Source organism: Mastacembelus armatus, chromosome 5 (assembly GCF_900324485.2).
Source record: "Mastacembelus armatus chromosome 5, fMasArm1.2, whole genome shotgun sequence".
Lineage (NCBI taxonomy): Eukaryota > Metazoa > Chordata > Actinopteri > Synbranchiformes > Mastacembelidae > Mastacembelus > Mastacembelus armatus.
In genome coordinates this window covers 24,833,057-24,860,530 of record NC_046637.1, presented here as the reverse complement: position 1 = coordinate 24,860,530, position 27,474 = coordinate 24,833,057, and the positions used below count along the sequence as shown (strand labels likewise).

General features: G+C 39.7%; 1 protein-coding gene across 3 annotated transcripts in view; it reads left to right on the top strand.

The window, feature by feature from the left end:
• Positions 1-27,474, top strand: part of LOC113130678 (arf-GAP with coiled-coil, ANK repeat and PH domain-containing protein 3-like) — a 50,825-nt gene that overhangs the window by 21,272 nt on the left and 2,079 nt on the right. Inside the window, exons 2-24 of one of the 3 annotated variants that reach the window (XM_026307483.2) lie at positions 1,384-1,441; positions 5,051-5,170; positions 5,685-5,738; positions 9,120-9,178; positions 9,508-9,691; positions 9,851-9,895; positions 10,081-10,176; positions 10,923-10,997; positions 12,624-12,635; positions 17,906-18,018; positions 18,433-18,484; positions 18,748-18,848; positions 19,025-19,136; positions 19,227-19,459; positions 20,149-20,218; positions 20,391-20,485; positions 20,741-20,961; positions 21,100-21,192; positions 21,358-21,450; positions 21,938-22,161; positions 23,173-23,282; positions 23,527-23,637; positions 24,368-24,429. In XM_026307483.2, coding sequence (XP_026163268.1) covers positions 1,384-1,441; positions 5,051-5,170; positions 5,685-5,738; positions 9,120-9,178; positions 9,508-9,691; positions 9,851-9,895; positions 10,081-10,176; positions 10,923-10,997; positions 12,624-12,635; positions 17,906-18,018; positions 18,433-18,484; positions 18,748-18,848; positions 19,025-19,136; positions 19,227-19,459; positions 20,149-20,218; positions 20,391-20,485; positions 20,741-20,961; positions 21,100-21,192; positions 21,358-21,450; positions 21,938-22,161; positions 23,173-23,282; positions 23,527-23,637; positions 24,368-24,429 — 2,393 coding nt within the window. Of the gene's footprint in view, positions 1-1,383; positions 1,442-5,050; positions 5,171-5,684; positions 5,739-9,119; positions 9,179-9,507; positions 9,692-9,850; positions 9,896-10,080; positions 10,177-10,922; positions 10,998-12,623; positions 12,636-17,905; positions 18,019-18,432; positions 18,485-18,747; positions 18,849-19,024; positions 19,137-19,226; positions 19,460-20,148; positions 20,219-20,390; positions 20,486-20,740; positions 20,962-21,099; positions 21,193-21,348; positions 21,451-21,937; positions 22,162-23,172; positions 23,283-23,526; positions 23,638-24,367; positions 25,105-27,474 lie in introns of those variants that run through there. The other 2 variants (XM_026307482.2, XM_026307484.1) reach the window with 2 other exon arrangements.

The window sequence follows — 27,474 nt, the reverse complement described above, 5'->3', positions numbered from 1 at the left end:
CCTCTCCCTGTACTTCAGCTCTTAAGCAGAAACAGACCAAGTCATGACCTGTGTAAAATAAATTAGAGAAGCAGGTGTTGTTGTTTGATTGCTCAGATGTTTCTGTTCCAAATTTTTTGTTGTGATGTATAAGATCAGCTGTCATGGTGTTTTGGAGTGTAAAAGCGCTGAGGGTGAGGGTGGAGTTGAGATTGCATGATGAGATCATCTTCTCCCACGGTTTCAGGGTTACATTCGACGTGTTTGAGCACATGCAGGGTGTGATGCTGATTCTTCAGCTGATCCTGAAGACTTGAGATTGGAAGATAAGTTGGGATGTGTCTATTTGAGGAAATATTCACTCTCATTTGTTTTTTTACAGATCTACTTTTAGGTCAGTCTAATGAGCTATTTTGGGGTATATAGCTGTGTCTGTGTGTCTGTGTGTCTGTGTGTCTGTGTGTCTGTGTGTCTGTGTGTCTGTGTGTCTGTGTGTGTGTGTGTGAGTGTGTGTGTGCGCATATGCAATCATTGTGTCCTACATGTAAGGTGTTGCCATAAAAATTGACCCTGTAAATGTGTTCTTGGGTGTGTGTGCTTGCTTGTAATGTAGGTGCACACTAATGGAAGAAAACCCAAGGGGTAAGATGATGGTAAAGGCTTCTTGCCCACTCAAACCAACTGACACCCACCCTGCTGAGCACCGTCAAGTCCCATTACATTCATAATTGGTGTGCATTAAAACTACAAATTAAATAATACCTAAATTTAGTAATAAATTTTGTTTTTATTAAAAGCTACTAAGTTCCTGAAACTTTATATGAAACCTTCTGTTTTCTGCATTTCTTTAACAGCTGGCCTTATGATACTTAAGCGGCAGTCTATGTCTCTGCATGATGTCATTCATTGATTTTTTCCAGCTCGGCTGCGGCTGCTAATCTTCCAGAGTGATGCCTTTGTCGATCAGTCATCAGGATTAATGTTCAAGTCTGTGAGACTGGGATGTGTGGTGACTGATTGCAGCTTAATTTGCTGTGGGGGAGTTTGTGGCTCGTGTTTGAATACACAGAAGTACAGTTTTCATATGGCTTTACACTGTCAGTTCAAGCCTTTTGCTCTTTTTTGTGTCATGCTTTTGTCTCTCACCTCCATTTCATTCCAACTGTTCTGCTTATTTAAGATTTTTTGTAAACAGAAATATGGTTATGGTTTAACTCACTATGATATTGTGTCCAAGCATCACTTCAAAACAAGAACTTCAATCTTGTTCTTGTGGTGACTGTAATGTCTTCAGGTTCATTTGTGGTTCTTTTTCTCAGAAGCGACAATGCTTCTGGGTTGTACATTCTGGCATTACCGAAGATGAGATCCAATTAACTCTGTGGCTTTGTGTTCTCTTTGCAGGGCTGGTATTGATGATGTCGAGACAGATGTGGTGGAGATCGAGGCAAAGCTTGACAAGGTATGAACCGTGAAAATGTGTTATTTTTATAGACTGTGCTGCTGATAATATCAAATCTGAGCAATACACTGTTTCTTCTATCATTTTTCTAAAGAAAATAATACACGGCCCTGTAGACCTTAATTGTATCATTTGGGGTTTGATTTCCATTCTTTGAATGCCACCAGATGTCAGGCATTAAGCTTAAACTGTACTTTCTAAATGCTCAGTTTAGGTGATCAAGCAGTTCTCTGATTCTCTATTTATCTTTCTATTTATTTGTCTGTTTGTCTCTATGTTTCTCTTTCCATGTGTGTGTCCGCCGACCTCTCACACTCTCATATCTAAATGTCAAAGCTATTTACACTGCAGACTGAGTTATTAGGCCTGTGCATTGCTAAATAGCACACATGCACATCATAGTACACAGTAAGTCCCCTGAACAAACACATTAATGTCATAGAAGCAGATTTATATTTTACAGTATGCAAGTGTCACATAGTCCCCTGTTATTTGAGCATGGGATGTTTTGACCTTTGACCTTTATTGGCCTGTTTAATCACTGCACACGATGCAATAACAAGTTCTAAATAATCAGTAGTGTTTACAATATATGCAATGAAACAGCTTAGCAATTTAACACCCAACCCTCTGGTGACACCAAGTGTATCTGGGGCTTTTGCAGTTTTATATGAAATTACAATGACTGAAAAGACAAAAGTCTTATTTACTGATACATACAGCATAATATGTAGTACATACAGCGTTTCATAAATCATTTTTGTTCAATTTTCTACATTGTGCTGGCAGAATAGTGGGAATATAAATATAATATACACTATATAATATAGAATATAGCTGCTATTGACCACTGCCAAAATGAATCTTAAATAATAGTAAAACTATTCAAAGGCAAACAAAACATTATGAACAAGTTTCTTAGCTGCATCATAATCAGATCTTATTTCTTATACTGATGCCTCCCAGTAATGAAGAGCAGTGAGATTAGATGGCTAACTGTCTCTAGGGAGTCTGTGAGCCGAGATGTTGCCTCTTCAGATAAACTAATTGACTTGTATGTCAGAAAGCATTTAGAGGATGAGGTAGTGTTAATGTAGTTTAGCGGTGACTGAACCGTTTCCTGTCTTCTAACTGCCTCTCATTTGTTATATGTTTTAAAAGAGTTTCTCTTGCACACCTGTGTTTGAAACACCTCACTTTTCCACATTAACACTAGATCTTAGATAATGTCCATAGGTATAGTCCATATTTTGCAGCAGCTAGGTAATAAAACTAGTCTGAAAATGGGAAAACAGTTTAGATTGATGAGTGTGACAGTCTCAGGTTTATCAATTACTTACATACAGCCCTCACTTTTCAGCAGTCAGCACTTTGGCATCTCAAACAAATACCCATTCACATATCTATTGAATATTTTTGTCCCAAAACAGGTCAGGACCCTGTATTGAACTTTGTACTCTATTTGGGCACAGATGAAAAATGACCATGCAGGGTCAGGAGAGAGAGGCTTTCCATCAGGGTGATTTGTTCTGTGCAGCAGGGTCCTCACATTTGTCTGTTTAGGATGCTCTGACCTGCCTCAGGGATGGTCTGACAGCTGAAGGCTCTTAGAGAAGGACATTTATGAGATTAATGACAGCTGAACTCACATGCAATGGTTTTGAATCTTCAAACCAGTTTGTTGTTTGTTGTAATGATTTCAGTCTCTTCTAGCTACATTTTACAGTTTACTTGTTTTCTAAAATGAATGAATAGTGGGATGTTGTTACCTTGATCTGATTTTATTGTTGAGGACACTTTTAAACTCTGTATTTTTGTCGTGTTAATCGCTGTGTACCATTGATAATTTGCCAAAATGTGTGTCCCCTAATGTCCTTCCTATGCCTCACTGACCTGTGGGACCTATTTGTTATGTTATCATTTTTTGGTCAATTAACATGGCACAGTCTGTCAAATCTGGCATTTGACTCTGAGCAAGACCCCTGTGGTTTTTCCAGCCCATTTATCAACAAATCCTGACACATATCCCTGTGCCTCTGATGGCAGAGTCCAGACCCTGAGGGCTCAGTACAGCACACATGGAAATCAGATTCCCTATATGAGCCAATCTGTTGGCAGAACAGCCTGGGAGGAGCAGCAGAGTAGACATCAGGCTGTGTTTGGCTTGGAGTCATAACATTGTCAGTCATCTAGATGTAAAGGGAAACATGCATGATGCTTGATAGATAAATGAGTGTACACACTATACATTTTGCAAATCACATGGACACATTTTGGTCTACCAGCTCATTTCAGCAATGCTCACATATACAGTATGTCGTTTTAGTCATGCTGTTATAGACTGTGCAGTTATGAATTCCCACTCAACAGTTTCTCATGTCAGCGTAAAGGTCTAACTGTCAGCCACCCAGTAAACCACACTCACACAGTGACAACGTTGTGAACTTCTGCACAAAATGAGATAATTAAAGGTTTACAGCACTCTCTCTTCTGCATACCCCCACCGCTCCCCAACACACACACACACACACACACACACACACACACACACACACACACACACACACACACACACACACACACACACACTGATTCTGCAGTGCACACAGCTGCATTGGTACAGTGGTAATGACAGTGTACCACTCTGTGCCTTATCATATTACCCATAAAGTGGGAAAGTGTAGTGGTTGCCAGTCTGTGTGGTGTTTAAATGAGCACATACCATTGCTGTGAACTGTTTGCACTTGGTAATGTAAATGTTCACAATTAGGCTTTGCTCAATTATAGCTGTGTATGAAATAACTCCATATGTGCTACCTACTACAAACTAGTTATTTTATTTGATTACCTGAATTATGAGCATGAAACTTATATATTATACAGTCCCATATTTTTATTGTTTTTTTATATAAGAAAAACATATGATGTCTTACGGTGATTCTAATTTTTATTCTTGGCTGTTTTGAAGGAGTAGTTTAACATTTTGGGAAACATGAACTTGCTTTCTGGCCGTGGGTTAGTGAGATACAACCCCTGTGTCTCTCCATTTAGTATAAAGCTATAGCTACGTGAGACTTGTCTTGTCTGACCAGAAAAACTCAAACCAGGAAAAAGTGTCATCTGACTGTGTCCAAAAGGAACTTAACCAGCACACAGTGTACTGTTTAGTACTTTCACACTGGGGAGTAATTTTGGACACAGCTACAGTCACAGCCAGAGTTTAAGGCCTATGTATCAAAATCATGGTCGACAAAGTAATTACATCGATTATAAGGCCATCATCTTTTTACATCTGATTTTAATTTGACTTTCATTTGAATGCTTGACGTAATATTTAATCTAAATTGGATTGAAGGCACAGCAGCTTTGATAAGGCCTGCGCTGGCCAATGTACAGACATGAGGATTATTCTGAATTTAAGTGTCCTCCTGCTTTCTGCTTTTGACTAAGAATTATTTTAAGCTCTGTTTGATTTACATCATCATGTGACTATTCATGTGATATTCTTGATTGTTGGTGTGTTAAACACATGACTCTTTAAAGAGGGTTTTCTTGTTGGCTATTTAAAGTGATGATTTTTACCCCCCCCCCTCCCTCTTCCCCTCTCAGCTAGTGAAGCTGTGCAGTGGGATGATTGAGGCCGGCAGGGCCTATGTCAGCGCTAACAAGCTGTTTGTTAACGGCATCAAGGACCTTTCTCAGCAGTGCAAGAAAGAGGAGATGATATCGGTGAGTGGAAGTGACACGCTCTTCAAAACTGATTTTAGTTATTACGTCCTCTGAGGTTTGTTAGAGGGTCAACTTCTCAATAAATGACCACTCATCTGTTTGCAAGGACATTCCACTGATTCCCCACATGAATAATAACAGTAGAGCAGTATAAACACTTTGTCCAGGCAAACAGTTGTCCAGATGTTGTAAGCATGAGAAATGTGCCCACATGCAAACAGGAGATGTTCATGCTGGTAGTTTACATAACTGGAGGCAGGGCGCTCTGAAACCTGCTTCATGGTTTCTTTTAGCAAAAATCTGGATTGGACTTTCTGTCATTATAGGTCAACCCCTGGTACAGTTGTTTTGGGGTGGAGACATAATTGCTTCATATTTAATAACTATTAAGTCCTTAAATGATTCTGTAAATATACTTAGAACTTGTTTTGAAAGTTTAGAAAACATTATGTTCTTATACAGATCTGCATGCTTGTGTGTGTTGTGTGCGTGCGCGTGTGTGTGAACATTGCAGGAATGCCTAGAGAAGTGTGGAGCAAGCCTCCAGGAGATCGTCAACTACCACACGGTAAGGCCGATTTGCACTCACACTAGTCTTATCCACATGCAAGAGCTTGAGATAGAGCAGTGTTCAGACACGCCTGGGTCCCCTTGGCATGTTAATGTCTTTCAGACAACCAGTCCCCCTGGGCCCAATATTAACCAACACACACACATAAACTTAGACACACAATTTAAATATGACCTCACCCTGTGACAGTGAATCTGTCCACGCTGGCCGGTGCACATGCGTGTCTGATTCAAACCACATGTTTCACCAGATGTGTAAGGCAGCTAAAACATTTACACTTTTGCCAAACACACACATATGCATTTTTTTCACATGTCTCCAGAGTGATTTCTCCTTGTGACTAAGTGTGATTTAAGAAACTTCCCTCTCTGGGAATCTGAGATGCTGATACAGGTTTGGAAAGTCCAGAAGCAAATCTTGTTGCAAATGCTGGAAATTTTAAGTATTTGTCATTTATAATTAGAATTGTAAGATTCTGTCCATACACAGACAGTATGTCAGTGAGTGTGTGGCATTTTGGTTGGTTGCATGTCCATATCTGTGAATGACTGTACTTCATATGTGAAGAAAGGCTGATGAAATTAGGATCTGTAGCAGTAGAAATACAGAAGACAGGAAACAGAAAATGGGTAGAAGGAAAGTGAGGAGGAGAAATGAAGGCTGTGGGAAGAGGATGAAAAGTCAAGAAGAAGGAAGTGACAAAGAGGCAAACTCGTTTACTGCTCACCAGAGACCTTCTGATATTAAAGCAGGAATGCTGATGGAGTTTTAACAGCATTCAGGTTGAGCTTAACAGTAAACACAGCGGAGCTCAATGCAGAACTGCAGTAATTAGTCAACAAATCATTTAGTCGAATGAACAATTAATGATTTATGTTATTTTAACATTTGTTTGACAACCAGCCAGGTTTTTGTGGAGATTTGTTTATGGTAAATCAGACATCTTTGATTTGGGGCTGTGGTTGAACAAAACAGGTGATTTGATGATATCACCTCAGCCACCTCAGGCGTTTTTCACAGTTTTCTGGCATTTTAAGCCAATCGAGCCAAGCCACCAGTTATTGGATGACACGGACACATACTGTAACAGCAATTATTATCTTTCCTGTTTCCCATTTCTGTGTTATACTCTGACCTCATCACAGTCTTTTATTTCCCCTTTTTGCTTTTAAAAGTGCACTCCCTTGTTGCCACTGTGACTAATACATGCTATATTATCACCCACCACTGTCTAAGCTTTGGATGGAGGCTTCCTGTTTGTTAACGCTTTCCAAGTTTGTTTCTTTTCTAGAGGTTTTATTTTTAGGGTTGTACATACATTTGACTAAACAAATGTACTCTACAGCACAAAGGAACTTGACCTATGTAGTTCAAGGACATTTAATCAGTGTTTGCACAGGTAGTTAAATAGAGCAGTAAGTCACAAGCACCACATTAACCCCTGTACAAAATTTCCATCATCCCCTACAGCTTATTCTGTTCTCTAAACTGTTATGTTTTTTTCCCCATGTTTTTCATTCATGCCTCATCCCCTCTCACTCTTTTCATTCCACCAAAGTCAGGACTGTTTAAACCAGAGCTTTATAAATCTAATCAAAGCTCAGCACACTAGACAGGCTCCATCAGTAGGATCCAAAAGAATCTTCTCTTTTCTCTAATGGCACTTTATCTTTTCCTGTCTATCCATTATACGTTCTGGCATGTTTGTAAAATTTCTTTTGTCTTAGCTTTCAGTCTTATCTCATCACCCACTGCTTTACAAATTCCTCTGGTATAGGGCGTGTTTGACAGGGCATAATGCGTGTCTGTGTTTTTGTCACCACCTGTTTATTCTCCTCTGGTCTTCCATTGCTTCTCCATCCATTCTCCCTGCCCCCCACACTTTCTCTTCACTGCAGGCGCCCCACTCCTCCACTCTAACACCCAGGAATTACACTAATAGCTTGTCTGGCAGACAGTATGAATGGAAGGATGAAGGGAGGGGAGGGAAGGACATAGTGAAAGGAAATCTGTTTCTGTTCGACCACCCACTGATGCCCACTTCTTCGCCTTCTCAGCTCTCATCACACAATAAAGAAACTTTAAAATGGAAAAAAGGAATCTTCCAGTAAATCCCGATTGCCAAATGTTTATACTTTTGAAACACAATCCTACATAAATCCTTCAGGTCCACATTTACATAGAAGTTGGTTAGAACAGATTTTGTGAGATTGTAGTTTTAATTTAACTATAGTGGACAGGAGTGCTGGGGAACTGAGCTTGGGTCATGCCCATATCACTTTAATCCAGGCCAGGTGTGGGTAGAACATCTGGATTACTGTAGATGTGGGTCCAATGTATTTCTGATGTACATTTTTAGTTTCTCTGATTTGTACCAAACCTCCTTTTTGCACAGCTAAAACTATCTACAGTCCCATGAGACATTTGGGTAGTTAGATACTGTATAATCAGGTTTGCTAAAAAGAAACAATGTTGTACACGTTTTTCATTTTTCAGTGCTGTGATCATATAGTAAACACTGGATGGTGAAATAGAACACAAATTATAGAAGGGTAAGATTTGTGTGTAGCTGGAAACAATTTTAATTATGTCTGCCATTTAAACAGTATCTATTTTTTTTATTACAACCATAATGTATATGGTTCTTTATAGCAGATTTACTATGGAGGTTTTCATTAAGAATTTATACACCTGTAAATTAAATGATTAGCAGCAAAAGGACATATTTTTTCCAATGGGCTCTTGCTGATACGAGCAGATGGTAGCATTAATTGTAATGTAATATTTTGTATTAACAATGAACAGACGTTTGTAGAAAGCGAATGCAGGTGCAGAGACATCAAACACTTGATTGCCACCGTTGGAAAAACACCATTTAAAAACTCCTTGCCAAAATCACTAGGCTCTGTTAGGCGCATCATATGGATGGAAGCTCTCTCACACACACACACACACACACACAGACTAAACCTGCAGTTCTCAGTATGTTTATTAACCAGACATCGCTGTAGAAAGTGTAATCTACAGAAACAGAGATATAGAAACCCTTTTGTAGATAGAGAGGTTATGTGCATCAAATGGAGGGAAAATACATAATGAAAGAGGAGAGGAAGAAGAGGAGGAATGTGAATCCCCAGTTCACAGGAAGAGAAATGTGGGATCCTGTAAGGGTCTAAAAATCTGTGGAGGCAGCAGCCTAGTGTGTGCACGTGTTTGTCCCCATCCGTCTTCCATTTCCGCTCATCTGCCTGTGGAATAATCTGTTGCACTAGTGATGTTGAAGGCCTCATACTGCCATCTTGTGGTGAGATGTAGCAACTCTCAGAACTGCTGTGCTCATATGACATACTGTAACTCTCCCACCTTATGTGCCCACAGATTTTGTTTGACCAGGCTCAGCGCTCAATCAAGCAGCAGCTTCACACTTTCATTAAAGAGTGAGTACCTCATCATAGTAATTACAGTTAATTAAGTAACTTCCTCCCACTGTTATAAAGCAAAGATGCAATCTATGTACAAGTCTGAACATCTGGGTAATTACTAGTGCAATAATGAAAATGGAGGTCTTGGGCTGAGCTGGTTTGTATGATTGTTTTAGTGTCTAGACAGACTTGGATATGTACCAAAGATGTTTTAAATACTCATTCATATACTTAAGATTTTCAAATACACTATTGGTCTTTTTAAGCATGCTCTTCTGCAAAAATATATAGAAAATGCTCAGTGATCGTGTGGATCTTGTCATTGCTCTATATCTTTCCTTCAGGGATGTGCGTAAATTCAAGGACACTAAGAAGCATTTTGACCGGGTGCGCGAGGACATGGAGCTTGCCCAGGTGAAGAACGCCCAGGCCCCCCGGAACAAGGTCCATGAGGCAGAGGAGGCCACACAGGCCCTCATCCTCAGCCGCAAAGCCTTCAGGCACCTGGCACTGGACTACGTACTACAGGTGAAACGCACAGACACAAACTTCAGACCAGTGTTACCAGTGTTGTCCATCAGGTGGAGCTGACACTCAACAGCTGCTGAGTCCAAATGCATGACAACTATTCAACTATTCCATACAGACTATGATGGCTGTTTAATTTTTCGATTATGTTTCTTGTAGATTAATGTGCTTCAGGCCAAGAAAAAGTTTGAAATCCTGGATGCAGTGAGTATTTATATATTTGTTTTATCAGTTGGATTTCACATTGACCCCTGTTTTTGTTCCGCATCTGTATTTGTTCTGTCCTGGCTTGTGTGTGTACCAAATCTATATCCCTGTGGTGTGTTTTGGAGTAGAAGTAGTTATAAAGTTATATAACAGTCATCCATTTCTTTGTGATTGTGCTGCAGATGCTGTCGTTCATGCGAGCCCAGTACACTCTGTTTCAGCAAGGCTTTAACATCTTGGACGAAATTGACCCATATATGAAAAAACTGGCTGCACAGGTAAGATGAAACTAACAAACCAGAAACACACACACTTTAATGTATGCACAGTAAAGGAAATACGTCACATGTGCACACATGCGCATATTCAAATGCACTACATTTGCTGCACAGTATTTCTATGACGGTATTTGCTCCTCTTTATGGGCGCCACCCCGTAGCAGATAACACACACTGCTGTGCCCTCTGCTTGCCATTATCACTCTATTACTGTCATTCACCCTGGGTCTTTAAATGAAATGTATGTTGTCTAATGTTTTCCCTCTTTACTGAAGTAAAATATACAAATACAAATATATTTGTCTTCATTGTGAATTTCTGTCTGCTTTATTTGGGAGAGGTTTGGCCAACAACTCATTTTTTCTATGAAATGATTCTTCAATAGCTGTAATGTAAAATATGTTCCATTCAACATAATATGGCCTCACAAAATACCCTGCCCATCTTTCTATAATTTAATGGCCTAATATGTGCAATGGGTACTCATAAGCACCAATTAAATGCGATATAACTTAGTCATATATGCATTTGATATGTTTCAAATGTTAGTTCGAATATGTTTTGTTGTTATAGTAAACAAATTGCAAATTAATGCAAATACAAATCCAGGATAAACCTGAACAAAAACATGCATTGTTGTGCCAGTGTGTAATTCTGCATTATGCACATGTGTGTTCATTTCCCATGTCTTTTGTGTTGCCCAGAATCTTATTTCCATGTCTCACTGACTCTTCTATTCTGTGCAGCTGGATCAGCTGGTCATTGACTCGGCCATGGAGAAGCGGGAGTTGGAGCACAAACACGCCCTCATCCAGCAGAGGGTGAGACAGCAACACATTTGTACTTTGTCGCCTCATGTCTCTGCCCCCTCTCAAACTTTATTTATGCAGCACATATGTAAATAATAGGTAATAGATAATATAAAACAATACAATTAAAAACAAAAGTATACAATAAAAAATAAACTATGCAGGAATGTCTCACAAAGGCCTGTGTCAATATGTTTGTCAGAAAAATGCAAAATGTGGTTAATGTGGAAGCTGTTTTTATTGGTAATGGCAGGTTAAAGGCTCTGTCACCCCAATGTTTTACATCTGGATCCAGTAAAAATCAGTTGGAGAACCTAAGCGATCTCACTGGGGTGTGAAAATGTAAAATTGCTTAAATATATTCAGGTGGAAAATTGTTTAAAGCCATTAAAATAAATAATAGTAGTTATTTACATGGAGCCGGGGAATCCAAACCAGAGTTATATGATCACGTTTTCGAGTATTAGTAAGAAAACGAGCAGCCTCATTTTAAACTAACTGACGCTTAGATAATAAGATTTGGGAAACCCCATAATAAATAATAGTGTTACAGTAATCAGTCCTGGAACAAACAGTAATTAATTTCTGTAACAACGTTGTTAGCTACATCTTCTGTGTTTTTCATGTTAATGTAAACCCTGTCAGGACTACTGTACGGTTAAACATTTTTCTTAAGAACTTGCAGCACTAGATTTTTCTCCTGACACAAGTCCTAACATTGTCCTTGCATTTTCACTTAGTGTGACAGTTTCCTCCTAACTCAGGAAGAAGAAGATTCTAAATAAAGACAATGGGCTTAGAAAATATGCATATCAGACTCTCTGGAATCTTAAATGGGTCACACAAAAACAAAAATGCATTGCTTGAGAAAAGGCTTTCTATGAAAGCTTTGACTTATTTTTAGATTGTTAGTTTTGAGGCTCAAGCTGTTGTCTTTTCAAATATGTTGTCTTTCAATAGCTTCCTGAATAATTAGAACATGTTTCTATATGTTGAAAATATTTGTTTCTTCAAACTCAAACTATAGATCTAAAGTGGGAAAGCCATATACAGTCTGATATTTATTTTTTGGGTCGCTCAGTTGAATAAAAACAGTTCTTTCACACCCTCACCCCACCCCAATGGTCATTTTCATGCACAGATGCACTATGCAGATCCATCTGTTACCTACAAAGATGCCAAAAACATGGCTTGTTTTCTTTGCTCGACTTGGCCCTGCCCTCTGATAGATTCAGTTGCCAACTGGAGCCATCCTGCCAGACATGTTTGTGCCCACCATGTAGTCCTTTCAGCAACCCTTCCACTAAAACCTAACAGTAAATGATGCTACTTGACTTTATTTGTGGTTATTCTAGACTTAAATAACAAGGTAAACACAATTCATGTGTACAAGTCACCAAAAGAGAGGCCTTTCAGGTGATAAACAGCAACAGTTTCCTGGAGGTGCTGTGTGTTTCAGGAGCCTTCTGATCTGAAACTTTCTGGACTCTGACGTTGATTTAGGACATAGTCTCTCACATTAAAACATATTTCATTTCATGTATTACAGTTTTGATCTGTTCATTAATACTTTTATTAATAGCTTCCTCTCCCTGTCTTCTTCTATGCTGTCACCTGACCATGTTCCTGTATCTCCAGACTCTGATGCAGGTGAGTTTACTAAGTGTAACAAAGTGCTTTTAACAGGTTTTGATATAGGGTTTGACATAGCGTGTGAAATGTTGGATTCTTTGGTGGTGCGAGGGAAATATGGCAACACCTGGCCTATGTTTTTACCTGCCCTGCATTGGTAAGATAGCGTTGGATTTCTCTAAGGAGATTAGATTTTTTCAGATGTGGTCCTTCAGGTTTGTCTGTAGTTTATCGTTAGTCTAGATCACAAAACCTGTAATCAAATAACCTTTTCCAAGCATGCGGTTAGTAAAACAACCTTTTCCAACATTTTAAATGTTTTCTCACTTACTAATCTAATTTGTCATGTTTCCTTTCCTTGGCCTGGTTGTTATGTTTGTACCTTAATTTGACAGTTTTCTCACTACAGACAGTTCCTGATGGAAACGCTCCAGCTTCAACATTGTACTATGTAAAATATGCACCAGCAGATGCCTGGTTATGCGTGTGTGTGTGCGTGTGTGTGTGTGTGTGCGCATGCATGTGTTTCTGTGTCTGGGTGTGTGTGCAGGGGGTGGGTGGGTGTGTTAGGGGTTAGTTGTTTATGTGTGGAGAACAGATTGAATGAGTGATGTATGGAGAGCAGTTTTATGGTCGTCACATGCTGCTTCTGGTGCAGGAATCAATAGATTTGTATAGAGTTGCAGTAATTGTTAGATGGTGTGTGTGTGTGTGTGTGTGTGTGTGTGTGTGTGTGTGTGTGTGTGTGTGTGTGTGTGTTCTGTGTAAGTAAAATGAGCCCTTCCATGTTTTGAAGTGTGAATGTGTTATCAGGACGGGTGTGCATGCCATTGTTTCTCATGGAGCATCACCAGACGTAGCAGATAAAACATCGTTCATTAACTGGAACGTATTGTGAGGCATTCGTCTGTTCATGCTTTACAGCATCAACAGTATTTCCCTGTTCGTGCACATTGGTTTGATACTTTTATTTACATATTTTTCCAATAGTGTAGCCTCACTGAAGCTTGTGTGTTGCATTATATGTCATCACTGACCTTTCTTTAATATAGTTCCTAATACCTTAAAATGTAGTAGGTTTTGTTGTTCATCCTTTTTCTTATGTAAAATTTAGTTTTTTAATTTTCTGCCTCTATATGTAATTTATTCTTAGCCATGACTAACTAACTGCTAGATATACATTCATTCATTCATTTTTAATTTTCACCCTTTTGTAAGTGTGTGTTATTTCAGAGCTGGGACTGATATGAGTAAGGATGATTATTTAAGCTTTGTATAGAGAGACTTTACTGTGAAATGTCACATTTATGTGCAGTTCTTGAAAGAAATAATCATACCTTAATTGATGTTATATACTTTTAGGTAAAACCATGAAAACCTCAGGATATTTGGGGTTTTTAAATTCTGAGAATTACTGTTTCAGAGAGGAATCGTGATTTTAATTCGGTGAAATAAGCATAGAGAAGCAGTAGTAAAATCATCTGAGCACAGCTGGCTCTGTTACCTGATGTTGTTCTCTGCAGTAGTTCCAGCTCTGGTAATTGCAGGCAGAGAGGTCAGTATGTCACTAGAGATTTGAGAGATCTGACTGTGCATGATGCCAGCCACCGCCAGAGTCAACAGATGGCATTACAGTGCACAGTAGGGGGAAGAAGACAGAGTCGTGGACAAATACATTAAGAAGACAGTTTTAAAAAAAAAAAAGAGAGAGAGAAGTTAAAATGAAAAGACACAGTGTCTGTGCAGTCACTTCTGAATTATGCCCTTGTCCTTTATTTAAAGAATTAAATCTAATAAAAGTCCTGCTCAGCTGTAAATGTGTGAATTTTGCAAATGGAGCAGAATGGGGCCACTGAATGGAGAATGTGATTAACTGTCTGATCTTTTTTATTTTTCGAATGAGCTTTACATAGCATTCTATTTATAAAAATAAATCAAAAACTATGTTTCTCAAAATTACTTCAGCTTCTTTTATGATATTGTTTTAGTTTTTCCTTCATCACAGTATAAGACACCTCATCACCCATCTATGAAAACATTTTTCATAAAAAAGACTGATAAAGACAGAAAAATGCACACAGCACCAAGAGATTCAGTCAAAGCTGTTACAGTGAGCCATATCAGATTTCCTCCTCTGAACACTGACTCATTTTTTAGATTACTTCTGAATGCAAACATGAGAGAGCAGTTTGTGAATTGTATTTGGTTTATTAGTCCTGTAGCTTCATTACGAAAGGCATTAGGATCAATTACATGCTACATTTGGAGTTTTTTTTTCCAGTGAGAGGAGATGGATACTCGGACAGAGAAAAAAATGTATTAAAAGTTGTAGTTTTATAACAATAAAATGTGAATCTATTAATAGAAGGAAAAACCGAGAGATGCTCAGGAGTGGGAATTATATGAAGGTATTAGAGAGATGATCTGTTCTGAAAATAGAAACATCTAAACTTTCTGTTTATGATAATCTCATTAAAATAAAACATTGATATTGTCAGCAGTAACAAATCATTTCTACCAGTTCATCTTGATGATTGATCTCTATTGCTGGAGCCTATTGTCACTCTTCCTCCTGGACTGTGCTGCTCTGTAGCTCACCTTGACTTTTGCACTTTTTCCAAACCTGTGATTGCTTCGGCTTCCCCCTCTGCATTTGAATGGCCTTGTCTCAGAACTGCAGAGATCACATGCTCCCTCCTTTGTCGCTCTCTGTTCTTTCACAGCGGCGTTTTATGTGTGCAGGACTTCATTGTGGTTCCCAGGGGGAGTGTTGCCTCAGCACTCTCCTCCTCCATTGTTAAAGCTTTTGGTTGTACAAGTTTTGAAGTGACAGTGAGGTAAACTGAGGGTGATTGTAGTAAACTGTGGTAAATTGAAGAATACAGGTTTTGGCAGACACAATGGCAGCTATTGAGGTGTTGGTAGTGCAAGGGATACATGATGTAACCTCAGCATCCCTGACAGAGTTCAGGATGGGGAGTTTTTGTTTCTCAGTTGTTCTCTTCATAATTTCTGTGTGGCTGTTTTGTTAATCTATAGAATAAAGTTAACACATGAAATCTAATTAACACAGTACACTATCCTTTCACTGAACACTGAACCATCTGCAAACAGTAGACTATGTAATTTAATTGTGCATGGTATTTATGAGGCTCTAGTGTTGTGTTGGACTGAACAGGTATATGCAAATCATTTGGTGCAGGCTACAACAATAACTAGTCAACATCACTTTCTCAGACATCAGTTCTGCAGTATGACGGTAGTTTGTGGCTGTTTGGTTTTGATCCAGGCAGCGCTGCAGCCGCCTGTGGGATCTTTGCTGGAGCTGCATTCTTCCAGAGTCCTGTCTGATTTAAGGTGGGAAGAGGGGGCTCTGGGTTCTGCTTGGGGAGCAATAATGTCAGCTTGATTAAGCAGGAATAGTGTTCAGAGCCACAGACAGATGGAAAGCTGACTCCTCCAAAGCTGTGATGAAACCCCGGGTTTGAGAATAGCTGCGGGGGTTAGAGGGGAGTCCTAAATCGCGGCGTTGGGCGTGGAGGAGACCTGGCGCGGCCGCACACGCAGTAAAGTGAAATGTTTGATCTCCGGCAGCCGCAGCGGGGTCACAGGGGCACGAGGACTAAGTGACAGCTGTATGATAATGACTGCTCGCGCCAGATCCACGCGGCTGGGGGGGGTGGGAGTAAAGTCCCGGCATGAGGGGAGCATGGTCTGTCATTTGGGCTCGCGTGGGCTGGTGTGAGTCGTGGTTTATTTATTTAATGCTGTAACACAGACTTCGAAATGCTGTTGGATGCCACTGCAGTCAGGATGAGGATATTTGGCAGGTTGGACTATAAACTGGTGAGAAACTTTATTTGCTCAGTTTGACGCTGCTCATGCAGCCACTTGTTACACCGGTTATATTGGGTAGAAACACTCAGATGTACAGAGCTTCTCTACTGACATTAGGGGAAAAATCAGCCAAAACTTAATAACGTGTAAGAGCAGATATATAAAATGCGTGGGGCCACGCCACACCTTGACGCATGGATGGACACGTGGCCACACCCTGCTGTGACCATGAACATTCTGTATTGAGATGATTCAGGAAACAAGGCACTGGTTGTTGGTGAATAGGGACTGAACTGTGTGATAATGTCACAGTTTTCTATAGTTACTGTTACAGTTTTCTCTCATGCCTCTTGCCTAAATGCGGTTGCATTTAAGTAACATGATGTTTACGCCATTTTTTCATCTTCCTGACCTTCTGTCTGAGGCTCCTCTGGCCTGACTCATTACTTTACCATCACTGGTCTAGACAGCCTTTTAAATGTGTTGTTAAATAGCCTTAGTCAGCATCTTGACAGTCATTGCATTTCCTTGAGACCATGGAATAAATCTATTAAGTTTCAGTTTTTATTAATGCCACCAGAGGAGCTCTGTACAAATGGAAGTTATAGGGGCTGAAAGTGGAGGCGTGAATAAGACAGATGCTGTGTTGTGTCTCCACAGAGGCTGATGTTGCTCTGTTTAATCAGCAGCTTTCTGAAACATTTGATGAAAATGGGCCTTTTCAGTCTGAGTAGTTCTGCTTTTGAAACACCTCAAGCTCTGAATGCCTCAGGAGCCCAACCAGCAAGCAGATGGCTGTGTCACTTCACAGCATGTTTTTGCATCACACAAAACCTAATAATGATTATTACCAACACGGCATTTTGTTTTTGTAGTATTGCAACAGCACATTTTACCCAAGACAGTTTGGGCTGAAATTTCTAGCAATATAAAATTAAAAATGGCATTTAAAATTCAGTTTGTTGAAAGCTAACACAGAAAGTACATGATGACATCAGTGTGCAATTACAGTGTGATGAGTGATGAGTGATGCCAGTGTGTGTGAACCAAAAGGAAACCTTAATGAACCGTTAACTGACCTGCATTTCTTGGGAATCAGATAAGACAGTAGAAGGTTGGAGCTGACAGGGAGCAATGCAGATTTGAAATGACCTCTACAGGTAAACTGATGAACAGATGGGCGGTGTGGAGAGGATAGATAGGTGAGGGAACAAAGATACCATTCAGATTGAAAAGGTGCAACTGTGGTTACACTGTGTGAGCACAGCCGCTGTAGCCTATGTGGCTTTGTTTCTTCATGTTATATCCTCTGCATCACCTCATCTGATCCTTATGGAGTCAGTCCATTAAAGATGTCTTTTTCTGAGCCATCATGAACTATTGTGGATCACAGAGTTGAAAGGATGACATTAGTCGTTTTCAAAGGAACTGCCTCTGTGTCCCCTCTACAGGACTTTTCTTACGATGATCCCAAGTTGGAATTTAATGTGGATGCACCCAATGGTGTGGTCATGGAGGGCTACCTTTTCAAGAGGGCCAGCAATGCATTCAAGACCTGGAACAGGTGAAAGAGAAACGAAAAGACAGAGCATAAAAGACCATGTCCACTTACACTTCAAAAGACAAAGCTAAAAGATAAATAGCACACATGCAAAACAGTTAGAAAAACAGGTAATTGTATCAAAAGACATCTATTATTTGGAAAAGCTTTATTTGATATATTCTATTAGATTTTTTTACAGGACCTGGATTAAGTTGCTTTTCAATCTATGCTGGGTTTTGTGTAGGTTTTTGTGACTGTACCTTAAATCATAATCTAATGCTCCATGTAATCTCATGCTTTACCTTAATATTATCCTTTACCTTAATTATCATTGTGATGAGGAATGTTTTAGGTGCAACATGAGCATGTACATATTTCTTGGGGAATGCAGGTCAGCATGAAGTGAAATTAATTTCATAGCTTGTCTCCCACCAGGCGCTGGTTTTCTATACAAAACAGCCAGCTGGTCTACCAGAAGAAACTCAAGGTACAATTAGATTTTGTAAATATAAATGAAATGCTTTTGTTTTTTATGCAAGATTTATTTTAGGACATTGGACTGAATCCACTGCAAGCAATAGTTAACAGTATCGACTTGTTTATTTAATGATTCAGAGTGCAGTTTTTATACTTACAGAGAAGAGCCATGTACTGACACATCCTGCCCTACCACTTACAATTAAGCCGACCTGTTTTGTGCACTTTACACTAGGACAGAGTTGTTTTGACACTCCTTTCTGTCAATGACAGGACTCTTTGACTGTCGTGGTGGAGGATCTGAGGCTGTGCTCAGTCAAACCATCTGAAGATAATGAGAGGAGGTTCTGCTTCGAGGTGGTTTCACCCACCAAGTGAGTGTGTGTGTTTTTGCCCCAGCAGGATCAAATTTTGTCCAAAAGGAATCCACTCTTTTTCAGATTTTCTTAATTAGTTGACTGCCATTTTGAATGAGCCAAGTCACATATAGATTTTATAACAGTCAAGAGTTTGTAAAGACGTTTTATAACTGTCTTCTATAAACCTGGAGGAGCTGTATGCTGCAGGCAGAGTCAGAGAAGCTGCGGCAAGCTTGGATCCAGGCAGTCCAGGCCAGCATTGCCTCTGCATACAAAGATATCACTGACACTTATTACACTGAGGTAAGGGTATACTTGTATACACATAAAGCAACAGTCACATAAGTGTCATTTTGAATCCAAGTCTTTGGCATGTCCCCTTTGTCTCTGTAGCGCTTGGACCGGACAGCCTCACCCTCCACAAGCAGCATCGACTCTGCCAGCGAGCCGAGAGAGAGGGGGGAAAGGGCTGATAGAGGAGTTCGGGGAGGGGGAGAAAGCCTTCTTCAGAGGGTACAGAGCCTACCAGGCAACGAACTGTGCTGTGACTGCAGCCAAACGTCTCCATGCTGGGCCTCCATCAACCTGGGTGTGCTGCTCTGCATTGAGTGCTCAGGGATCCACAGGTAACTACACTTAACTCTAAGAGAGACTTTGCTTAGAGGTAAGGAGGGAAGACCAACAGCAGGTGAGCTCATGTACTATATGTAAGTAAAATCAGTCTATAAAATAGTTTATAAAAAGATGTTGAATGATGAGCCGACTCAAAACATTTTCCTAGATAATGTTATTAAAACAGTAACAGTAAGAACATCTCTACATTTCTGGAGCTTCCTTTATCGAGGGAAATCCTACACACTGATCTTTCTCTTCTCACCTCATGCCTGTTCCAGCTTGTTTTATTGAGATTACTATTACATTCCTACATCTGCTTCATGTCATTCACAGTAGTCTCTTTAAATATGCTGCTGTTCATCAAACACAGTTCCCTTTTCCTTCATATTAGTTCATCAACAAAAGCTTTGTTACTGATAGGAAATTGCACAGACAATTCAAGATGTAAGAAAAATACTGTATGTGTGTATGTTGCTAGGATGGAAAACAGTAGCTTAGCTTATTTTAGCGCTGGAGATTTCCAGTGTCTGTTGAGAGTAGAAGAACAGAAAAGTTTGCCAATAGCTTCTGCCACTTCAGGGAACTGAAATTAAAGGGGGAAAAGCAACTGTGCTAAAGTCTTGTAGCAAAATATAAACTTTCCTTCTGCTTCACTTGCTTTATCTAATCTGATCTCTTTTTGTTTTTTCGTTTCTTTCAGGAGTTTGGGCGTCCATTGCTCTAAAGTACGTTCACTAACTTTAGACTCATGGGAACCAGAGCTACTCAAGGTGTGTCTCCCCCAAACATTTACAGTTCTTTCCTGTGCTGTGCTTTTTTTCCTCAAAGTAGTGTTTTTTTTATTCTTGCAATGTATCACTAATACAACTGGACCACTCTTTCTCATATAGTTTCCCTTTTTGTGTCTGTCTCCAATCTTTTTCCTTCTGTTTTCACATTTAGCTGATGTGTGAATTGGGGAACACTGTGATCAACCAAATTTATGAGGGTGGTTGTGAGGAACTAGGAGCAAAAAAGCCTGGACCGTCCAGTTCAAGGTCAGTCTTCATTTGTAGAGGGAAAAAATAATAATCTTCTACTGTATATTTGACACCATTGGCTATGCTGTAGGTTAAACACCACTCTGAGGCCAGTCAGCTTAAACTCTTCACTGACTTATCTGTTTGAAGTAATATCTGGCTTTCAGTGCTTGCTGTCTTATTTCACCATGTTACTCTGGCTCCAGCTGATTGACTGTCCATATCATGTCTCAAATGATGTGAAGTTGTTGGTGTTTGATCATCTCACTGCAGACAGGAGAAAGAAGCCTGGATCAAGGCCAAGTATGTGGAGAAACGGTTCCTCAAGAAAATGAGTGGCAGTGAGGCACTGGTGGAGGGTGAGAGGAAGTCCCGGCCCTGGACAGTGAAAAAATGCCAGCGACACAGCAGCTCAGTTCGAGCCCCCAACAAAGCTCGCAGGAAATACCACCGCTATGAGCCAGGCAGCGCCTCACCTGCAAACCTCTCAGCAGGTGAGTGTAAACTCTACAATGGGTTTCATGCTTTCTATAAAACTTAAGGTCCTAGAATTGAAAGCTCCAAGCTATACATAGACAGACATCTACATCTTTTTTTTTTTTTTTTTTTTTTTTTTTGTTGACCTTTGGCAGCAGCGGCAGCAAAGTTTCGCCGGGACTCCTTGTTCTGTCCAGATGAGCTGGACTCGCTGTTTTCCTACTTTGACACTGGCTCAGGTCCTCGCAGTAAGTCCATTAGTTCATATTGGCACGTAATAACCCACCATTAGTGGTTCTAATTGCGGTTTCTGAATTTTCTATTGAGTTAATGTGTGTGTAATGTGTGTATGAGTAGTTATGTGCTGTGTAATGATTAACGTGTCCGTGGCTTGGCGATGCTTGGCCCCGCAGGTCTTAGCAGTGACAGTGGCCTGGGAGGAAGTACTGATGGCAGCACAGATATCCTGGTTTTTGGCTCAGTGGTGGATAGTGTCACAGAAGAAGGTGAGTTTAGGGCGTACACTGTGTAAGCATTTTTAGAGTAAAGGGGTAAAGGTTTACTTTATTATGTTTTGTATTTTATGTGTGTTGTTATAAAAATACTTGATTTGGTGCCAAATAAACCGCAGTCCCTCCAGGAAAATCCTCCTGAAACATCACATGGATGTAATGACAAATCCTATCGATAAAAAATCTAATCAGTGTCTGAAATGTTCTTCGGTTTGCTGTGACATCAGTGAGTGTGCACAGATAACACACTCATTGTTCACAAGGTAAACAAATTCTGAGAAAAATAAACTAAGAGTTCATGTTGACAGGACTGCAGATATTTTCTGTTGTAAAGGGATTTAAATAGGCTTGGATAGAGTGAGGTATAATGAGTCATGTCCAAGCCTAGAGAGATTGGTGTCATCCCTCAAATTAAAAGGTTTTACTAGTTTAAAATACTCACTTCACATCACTAACGTCTTGTTTCCTTACCTATTCTCAGAGGAGGAGTCAGAGGAGTCCTCCAGTGGTGAGGTGGAGATAGAACAGGAAGTGTCTTCAGACCCTGAGGACCCGAGGGAGTTAGACCCTGGGGCGCTTCTCCACCGATCCTCCCGTCTACACAACCTACCACTCATGGTGGAGGCTTTGGCACATGGTGCTGACCTGCACGCTGCAAATGAAGAGGAGGAGGGGAAAACACCACTCATACAGGCTGTGATTGGGGTGAGAGACTTTGTTCTGCCTGCCAGATCATTTGTATTTTATTTCTGTGAAAGGAGTCTAAGAAATAGGAATCAATATGCTTCGGGGATCCATCCATCCATTTTATTTTACAGTTTTCGTCTGTGAAAACTTTTTCGAGACGTGTTGCTGCCATCAATCTCAAAATTACCTTTTTTTTTCTTACAAATGAGGGCATTCTGTTTTTTTTATATTTTACACAGTGTCCCAACTGGAATTGGGGTTGTATAATATTGATATGTTTTTAAGAATACCTGCTGAGTCCATGACATACACTACTCACAAAAAGTTAGGGATATTTGACTTTTTCAGAATTTCAGAATGCACCTAAAATGCACAATAACCTTTACAGCTGAACTTAATTTGACCTTCTCTAAACCTTTGAATGCACATGTCCAACTGTTCAATGTTTCAGTGCTTATTGCATAACATGCTGTTCTCTAACAAGGTGATTAACCACAAAAATCACAACAAGTGTCTGATCCATCGACCACTAAATGTTCTGGTTCAATGACAGTTCGTATTTCAACAGTCCTCTTCATCATGCTGTTCACATTTTGACATCATGAGACCAAGACGACACATAACAATTGACAAGTTATTGAGACATTGAATTTTTTTGTTGTGGTATACCCACCACTGTTTCACCACTTTTGCTTCAATAAATTGTTTGAGATGAAGAGCCGCGGTGTCAAAGTCTATTAGCCAAAATATGTCAAAATCAGCCATCACCCTACAGAACAGTGTTGGGTGTGTCTGCTTAGGCAGTTATGCCTTCCAGCACCACAGGGCTTAAGAGGCACAATACTCAGATTGCCCCAGATTTCTTTCCTTTTGTTTGCAGTCACCGTGACCTTTGAGTCACTGAAGTCACCTTTGTCGTTTTTATTCACTCACACTCCAGAATTTTCCATTATATAGTATCAAAGTGTAGGACTGTGGAGGAATATCTTAGTAACTGAACATCTCTCTGTCCATATTTGTGTCTGTCAGGGTTCTCTGATAGCTTGTGAGTTCCTACTACAGAACGGAGCTGATGTGAACCAAAGGGACATGAGAGGCAGAGGCCCGCTCCACCATGCAACCTACCTGGGGCACACTGGGTAAGAAAAACTTACAGTGTGAACAGTGTGGGTGAGCTGTCCTGTCTGTGACTCCTGATTCAAGTTCCAGCCTGTGTGTAATGAAAACAAAACCCATAAATTGCGTTAACATGACGCAAAAAAGGAAAAAAAAACAAAAAAAAAACACAAAACACCAACACATTTGTTCTACCATTACACAATTTTGACATTAATTGATGCATTAATCCCTTTCTTTGCTGTCTGTATGTCTTGTTTTGTACAGTCAAGTGTGTCTGTTCCTGAAGAGAGGAGCATCGCAGACGGAGGTTGATGAGCAGGGTCATGACCCCCTAAGTATCGCCGTCCAGGCTGCCAACGCAGACATCGTCACCCTGTAAATTATCCTAAATTGCTGATTGAGTAACTAACTGTCCAAATGTTTACGGTACTGGACTGTATAGATCTGGCTTCCCTCAAAACTAACAATACTCTGCATGCATTGCCAGATTTATTGTCAGGAGTTTCCATCCTCGAGGCTCATACATTGCGAAATATTTGATATGTTTGAGAGCTGTTGATCAAAAGTAGGTGACAGGTTTTAGACAGTTTGTTGCTTCATCCTTCCTTTGAACAGGCAACAAGCTGCTGCAAAACCCATTGTCTGTTTTTTCAAACATAACTGGATGCACATATGAACCATGTGACTGCACTAGACTGTTTTAATGCAAAATGTCCCTTGAAATACACTTTGAAGTTCATTTCATGATCTGCATCACTTTTCCATGTTGACTGAGCAGTGGATAAAAAGGAACTTTCTTCCTTACCTGAATGTTGTTTAGCAGGATTTAATTATTGTGCTGTTAGTATGAAACCTGATGACTTACTGTCGCTGCAATAATTTTATCTTTGCTCTCTTTTTCCCTTCCCTCTTTTATTCCTCTCACCCCACATTTGCTTCTTCTCTCATCCCACTTCAACATCTCAATCCTTTGTCTCCCTTTATAATTCTCTTCTCTCACCTGTTTTCCTTAATTTCACTATCCTATTTGTCATTTCTGCTTTTATGCGTGTCGTCTGCTGCTCTATCAATTTCTCCCTCTCCCATTGTCACTTCTATTCTACAGATTGCGTCTAGCACGGATGAATGAGGAGATGCGAGAGGCCGAGGCTCCACTGGGTCAACCAGGTCAATACCCCAGCAGCAGCCCCACTGAGCAGCAGTATAGGAAGTGCATCCAGGAATTCATCTGCCTCACCATAGATGAATGCTAGTGGTCACTTTTGTGACATATATATATATTAAAAAAAAAAAAGTCCCCCTGACTGGGAACCTAAAATAATCTTGTAGACCAAGTTGCCCCTAGACACTGATCTGAAGTCTGTTATTTGTGTAGATCTAGGTTTATAGGCAACTTCTTGGGGGTGTCTGAGAGGAGAGTACCACTTGCTCGTTATGGAGGTGTGTTGTGTGATAGGCAGACCCCTGATGGACCTTTTAACTCTACTGATGATACAGTCGCCACCTCCATTTCTCTGCATCACCACTATGTTTATGCTTGCCATTACCACCCATGCTATGCTAGCTACATCACATGCACACATAGTAAAATGACAACTGCTTTTTGGTGTTCTGCTAACAGGGTTATCCTCTAACTTATAATGTGATGTAACCTCTTGTGTGAGGGTGTGGGTTTACTGTTGCCTAATAGCTCTCTCTCTGAAGACTCTCGCAGCATTAACCCCCTACACTTTTTATCTATCCAGACATCTGTGTGACATCAACTTACCCATCTCTTTTAATCAGAGATGTAAATATGAATATTTAGAAGTTATATGGGTAATCTTTAAACTATGTGCTGTGGCATGAGGTGAAAAATGGTATTCGTTCCATTATTAAAAGAAACAGGAGATATTGACAAGCTAAAAGTAGAGATGGACAGGGTAGTTACAAAATATAAAAAGGGGTCAGGAAAGGAAATTAAATGTAAAACTGTGACAAAAAATACTGAAGGGCTTTTGCGGAAAAGACCCTTGCCTGCTTTGTAAGATACTTTGTGACATGAATGACTGAGTGAGTGGCTGAATGAGCGTGAGAGTAAATGTGTGCATGTGAATACTGAGAGATAATGTTAAATAATATTATGATACATTATGTTAAAGATAAAAGAAACTGCACTTTTCCCATCTACAGTATTATCATTTTTATTTTTAATTTAGGTAGTGTGACTTTGTTTTATACTGCTCTTGTCTGCTCAAGTTATTATCTATCAATTGTCTGTTTTATTTCTCTTTTTATTTATAATCATCTCCCCAGAGGACCAGTGCAATGCATTCTTTGATGCAGTTTTCATCTGCAATTCTGTTAATGATTGTCATTTTAATCACCAAGCATTACTTGGAATACATGAAAGGAAGTCTTGGTGTCACATTATGTAATAGTACTCAAAATATATTTTATTTTCTTTCCCTTTCTGAATGGCCTTAAATTGCTATGTGTACAACTATTGGCATTCACTCATATCACTGAAAGAGATTTTGCTAGATCAATGAAACACTGGTTACAGTGTACCAGTCATTCCTTGGTTACTAGTGAGGAAGAGAACTTAGATCATTAAGGTGATGTACAAACAAACCAGAGCCACAAGTAACAAGACCTGTAGTGCAGTAAGAATCTCTATGTCATCCTCAAACTGTTATGATGTTTCCTGCTATTTACCGAAAAAGAAGGTGACTCAGAGTTATGACCACACCTTCATTTTTATTGTAAGGACTCATCCATCTTATAGTCTGTGATGAGATTGTGAAGCACGTCTTTCAAACAGTTTACACACTTGTGGGATCAAAGGACATGCAGTCCAGGACATTATTTGTTCGGTTGCACGTTTTGTTTCTCTAATAATATAAACTCAGACACAGTTGTTGTTTTTTTATTAATGTAAGCCTACTCAAATTAAAGCTATGACTTAGCACTTTACTGTAGTGTCCGTTATTTTGTTTCAGTGTAAATGTGCTGAAGCACACAGTTTGGAGAACAAATAAGTAACTGTCCAAATGTTTATGGTACTGGACTGTATAGATCTGGCTTCCCTCAAAACTAACAATACTCTGCATGCATTGCCAGATTTATTGTTAGGAGGTTCAACATGGTTTGCATTATGAGCATGATGAACTCATTTTGATGCTGTGATCATGTCGTGCAGTGCAGTCCTGTGGAATAAGCATGTACCACCATGATCCCTCTGGCGTCAGACGTTTTCTTCCTTTTTGCACCTCTGTGCCATTCTTCCATCCACAGACCAAATCTGTGGTGACGTCCTCATTCCTCTTATGTGTTTGTTTCTACGAACACAAACAGTAATGTTTATTTATTTGTTTTATTTTTTAATGTTGTGGTTTTATTTTTCTCTGCCAAAGACTTTTTTAAAGGGAAAGTGACGTTGTTGTATGATATCACGTGTTTTTTAAAAACTGTTCAGAGTAGATACAGTATAGTCTTACCAAGCTTTGTGAAGTGACAGAGTGGTAGAAACACTGTTTGTGTATCATAAGAGGTTACAGAAATGTGACTGACCTGAGGGTTTGATTTAGCAGGTGATATTCTGCCATAGTTCAATGTACTGCAAGTAGAACCAGTCTAGGGGGTGATGTGAAGCTACTGTGACCAAACTGTTAAGGGCCCTCAGCCTAGCAAAGTATTACATGTTGTGTCCATTGTGTGTATTGACATAGGAGTGGTTAAAGGTGCTGTTCAAGGCAAACATGCTGTAAATAGTACACTTGTGTATTTTAACTCTACTCCAACTGCCTGCCTGTCAGCAGTCAGTCAGTTTTACGTTTGTCTTTTTATTCTCTTCCAAAACACAACCTGTCAGCAGAACTGAGATAAAGTCCTGTACTATTTAGAGGCATTTGGTTATATTGCTATTTGGATATCTTTTGAATACTTTCTTCCTTGTCTTTAGAAGCACTGAGGCAACAAAAAGAAAACACAGTACATACAATAAAACAGAGATTCTTGATGAACTAACCCTGCTTCCTGCTTATTGCTCTCATTTCTGTTTCCTGGTTTATTTCTTATCTGTGACATTCTCTCAACATTACAGCAATATATTTACAAATTGTTGCTCTAAATGATCAGCCATGAAAATGTATATTATAGACATCTGACATTGCCAGATGTTGGGAGAATGCTGTTTGTTTTGTTTGTTTGTTTGTTTGTTTGTTTTTTTTC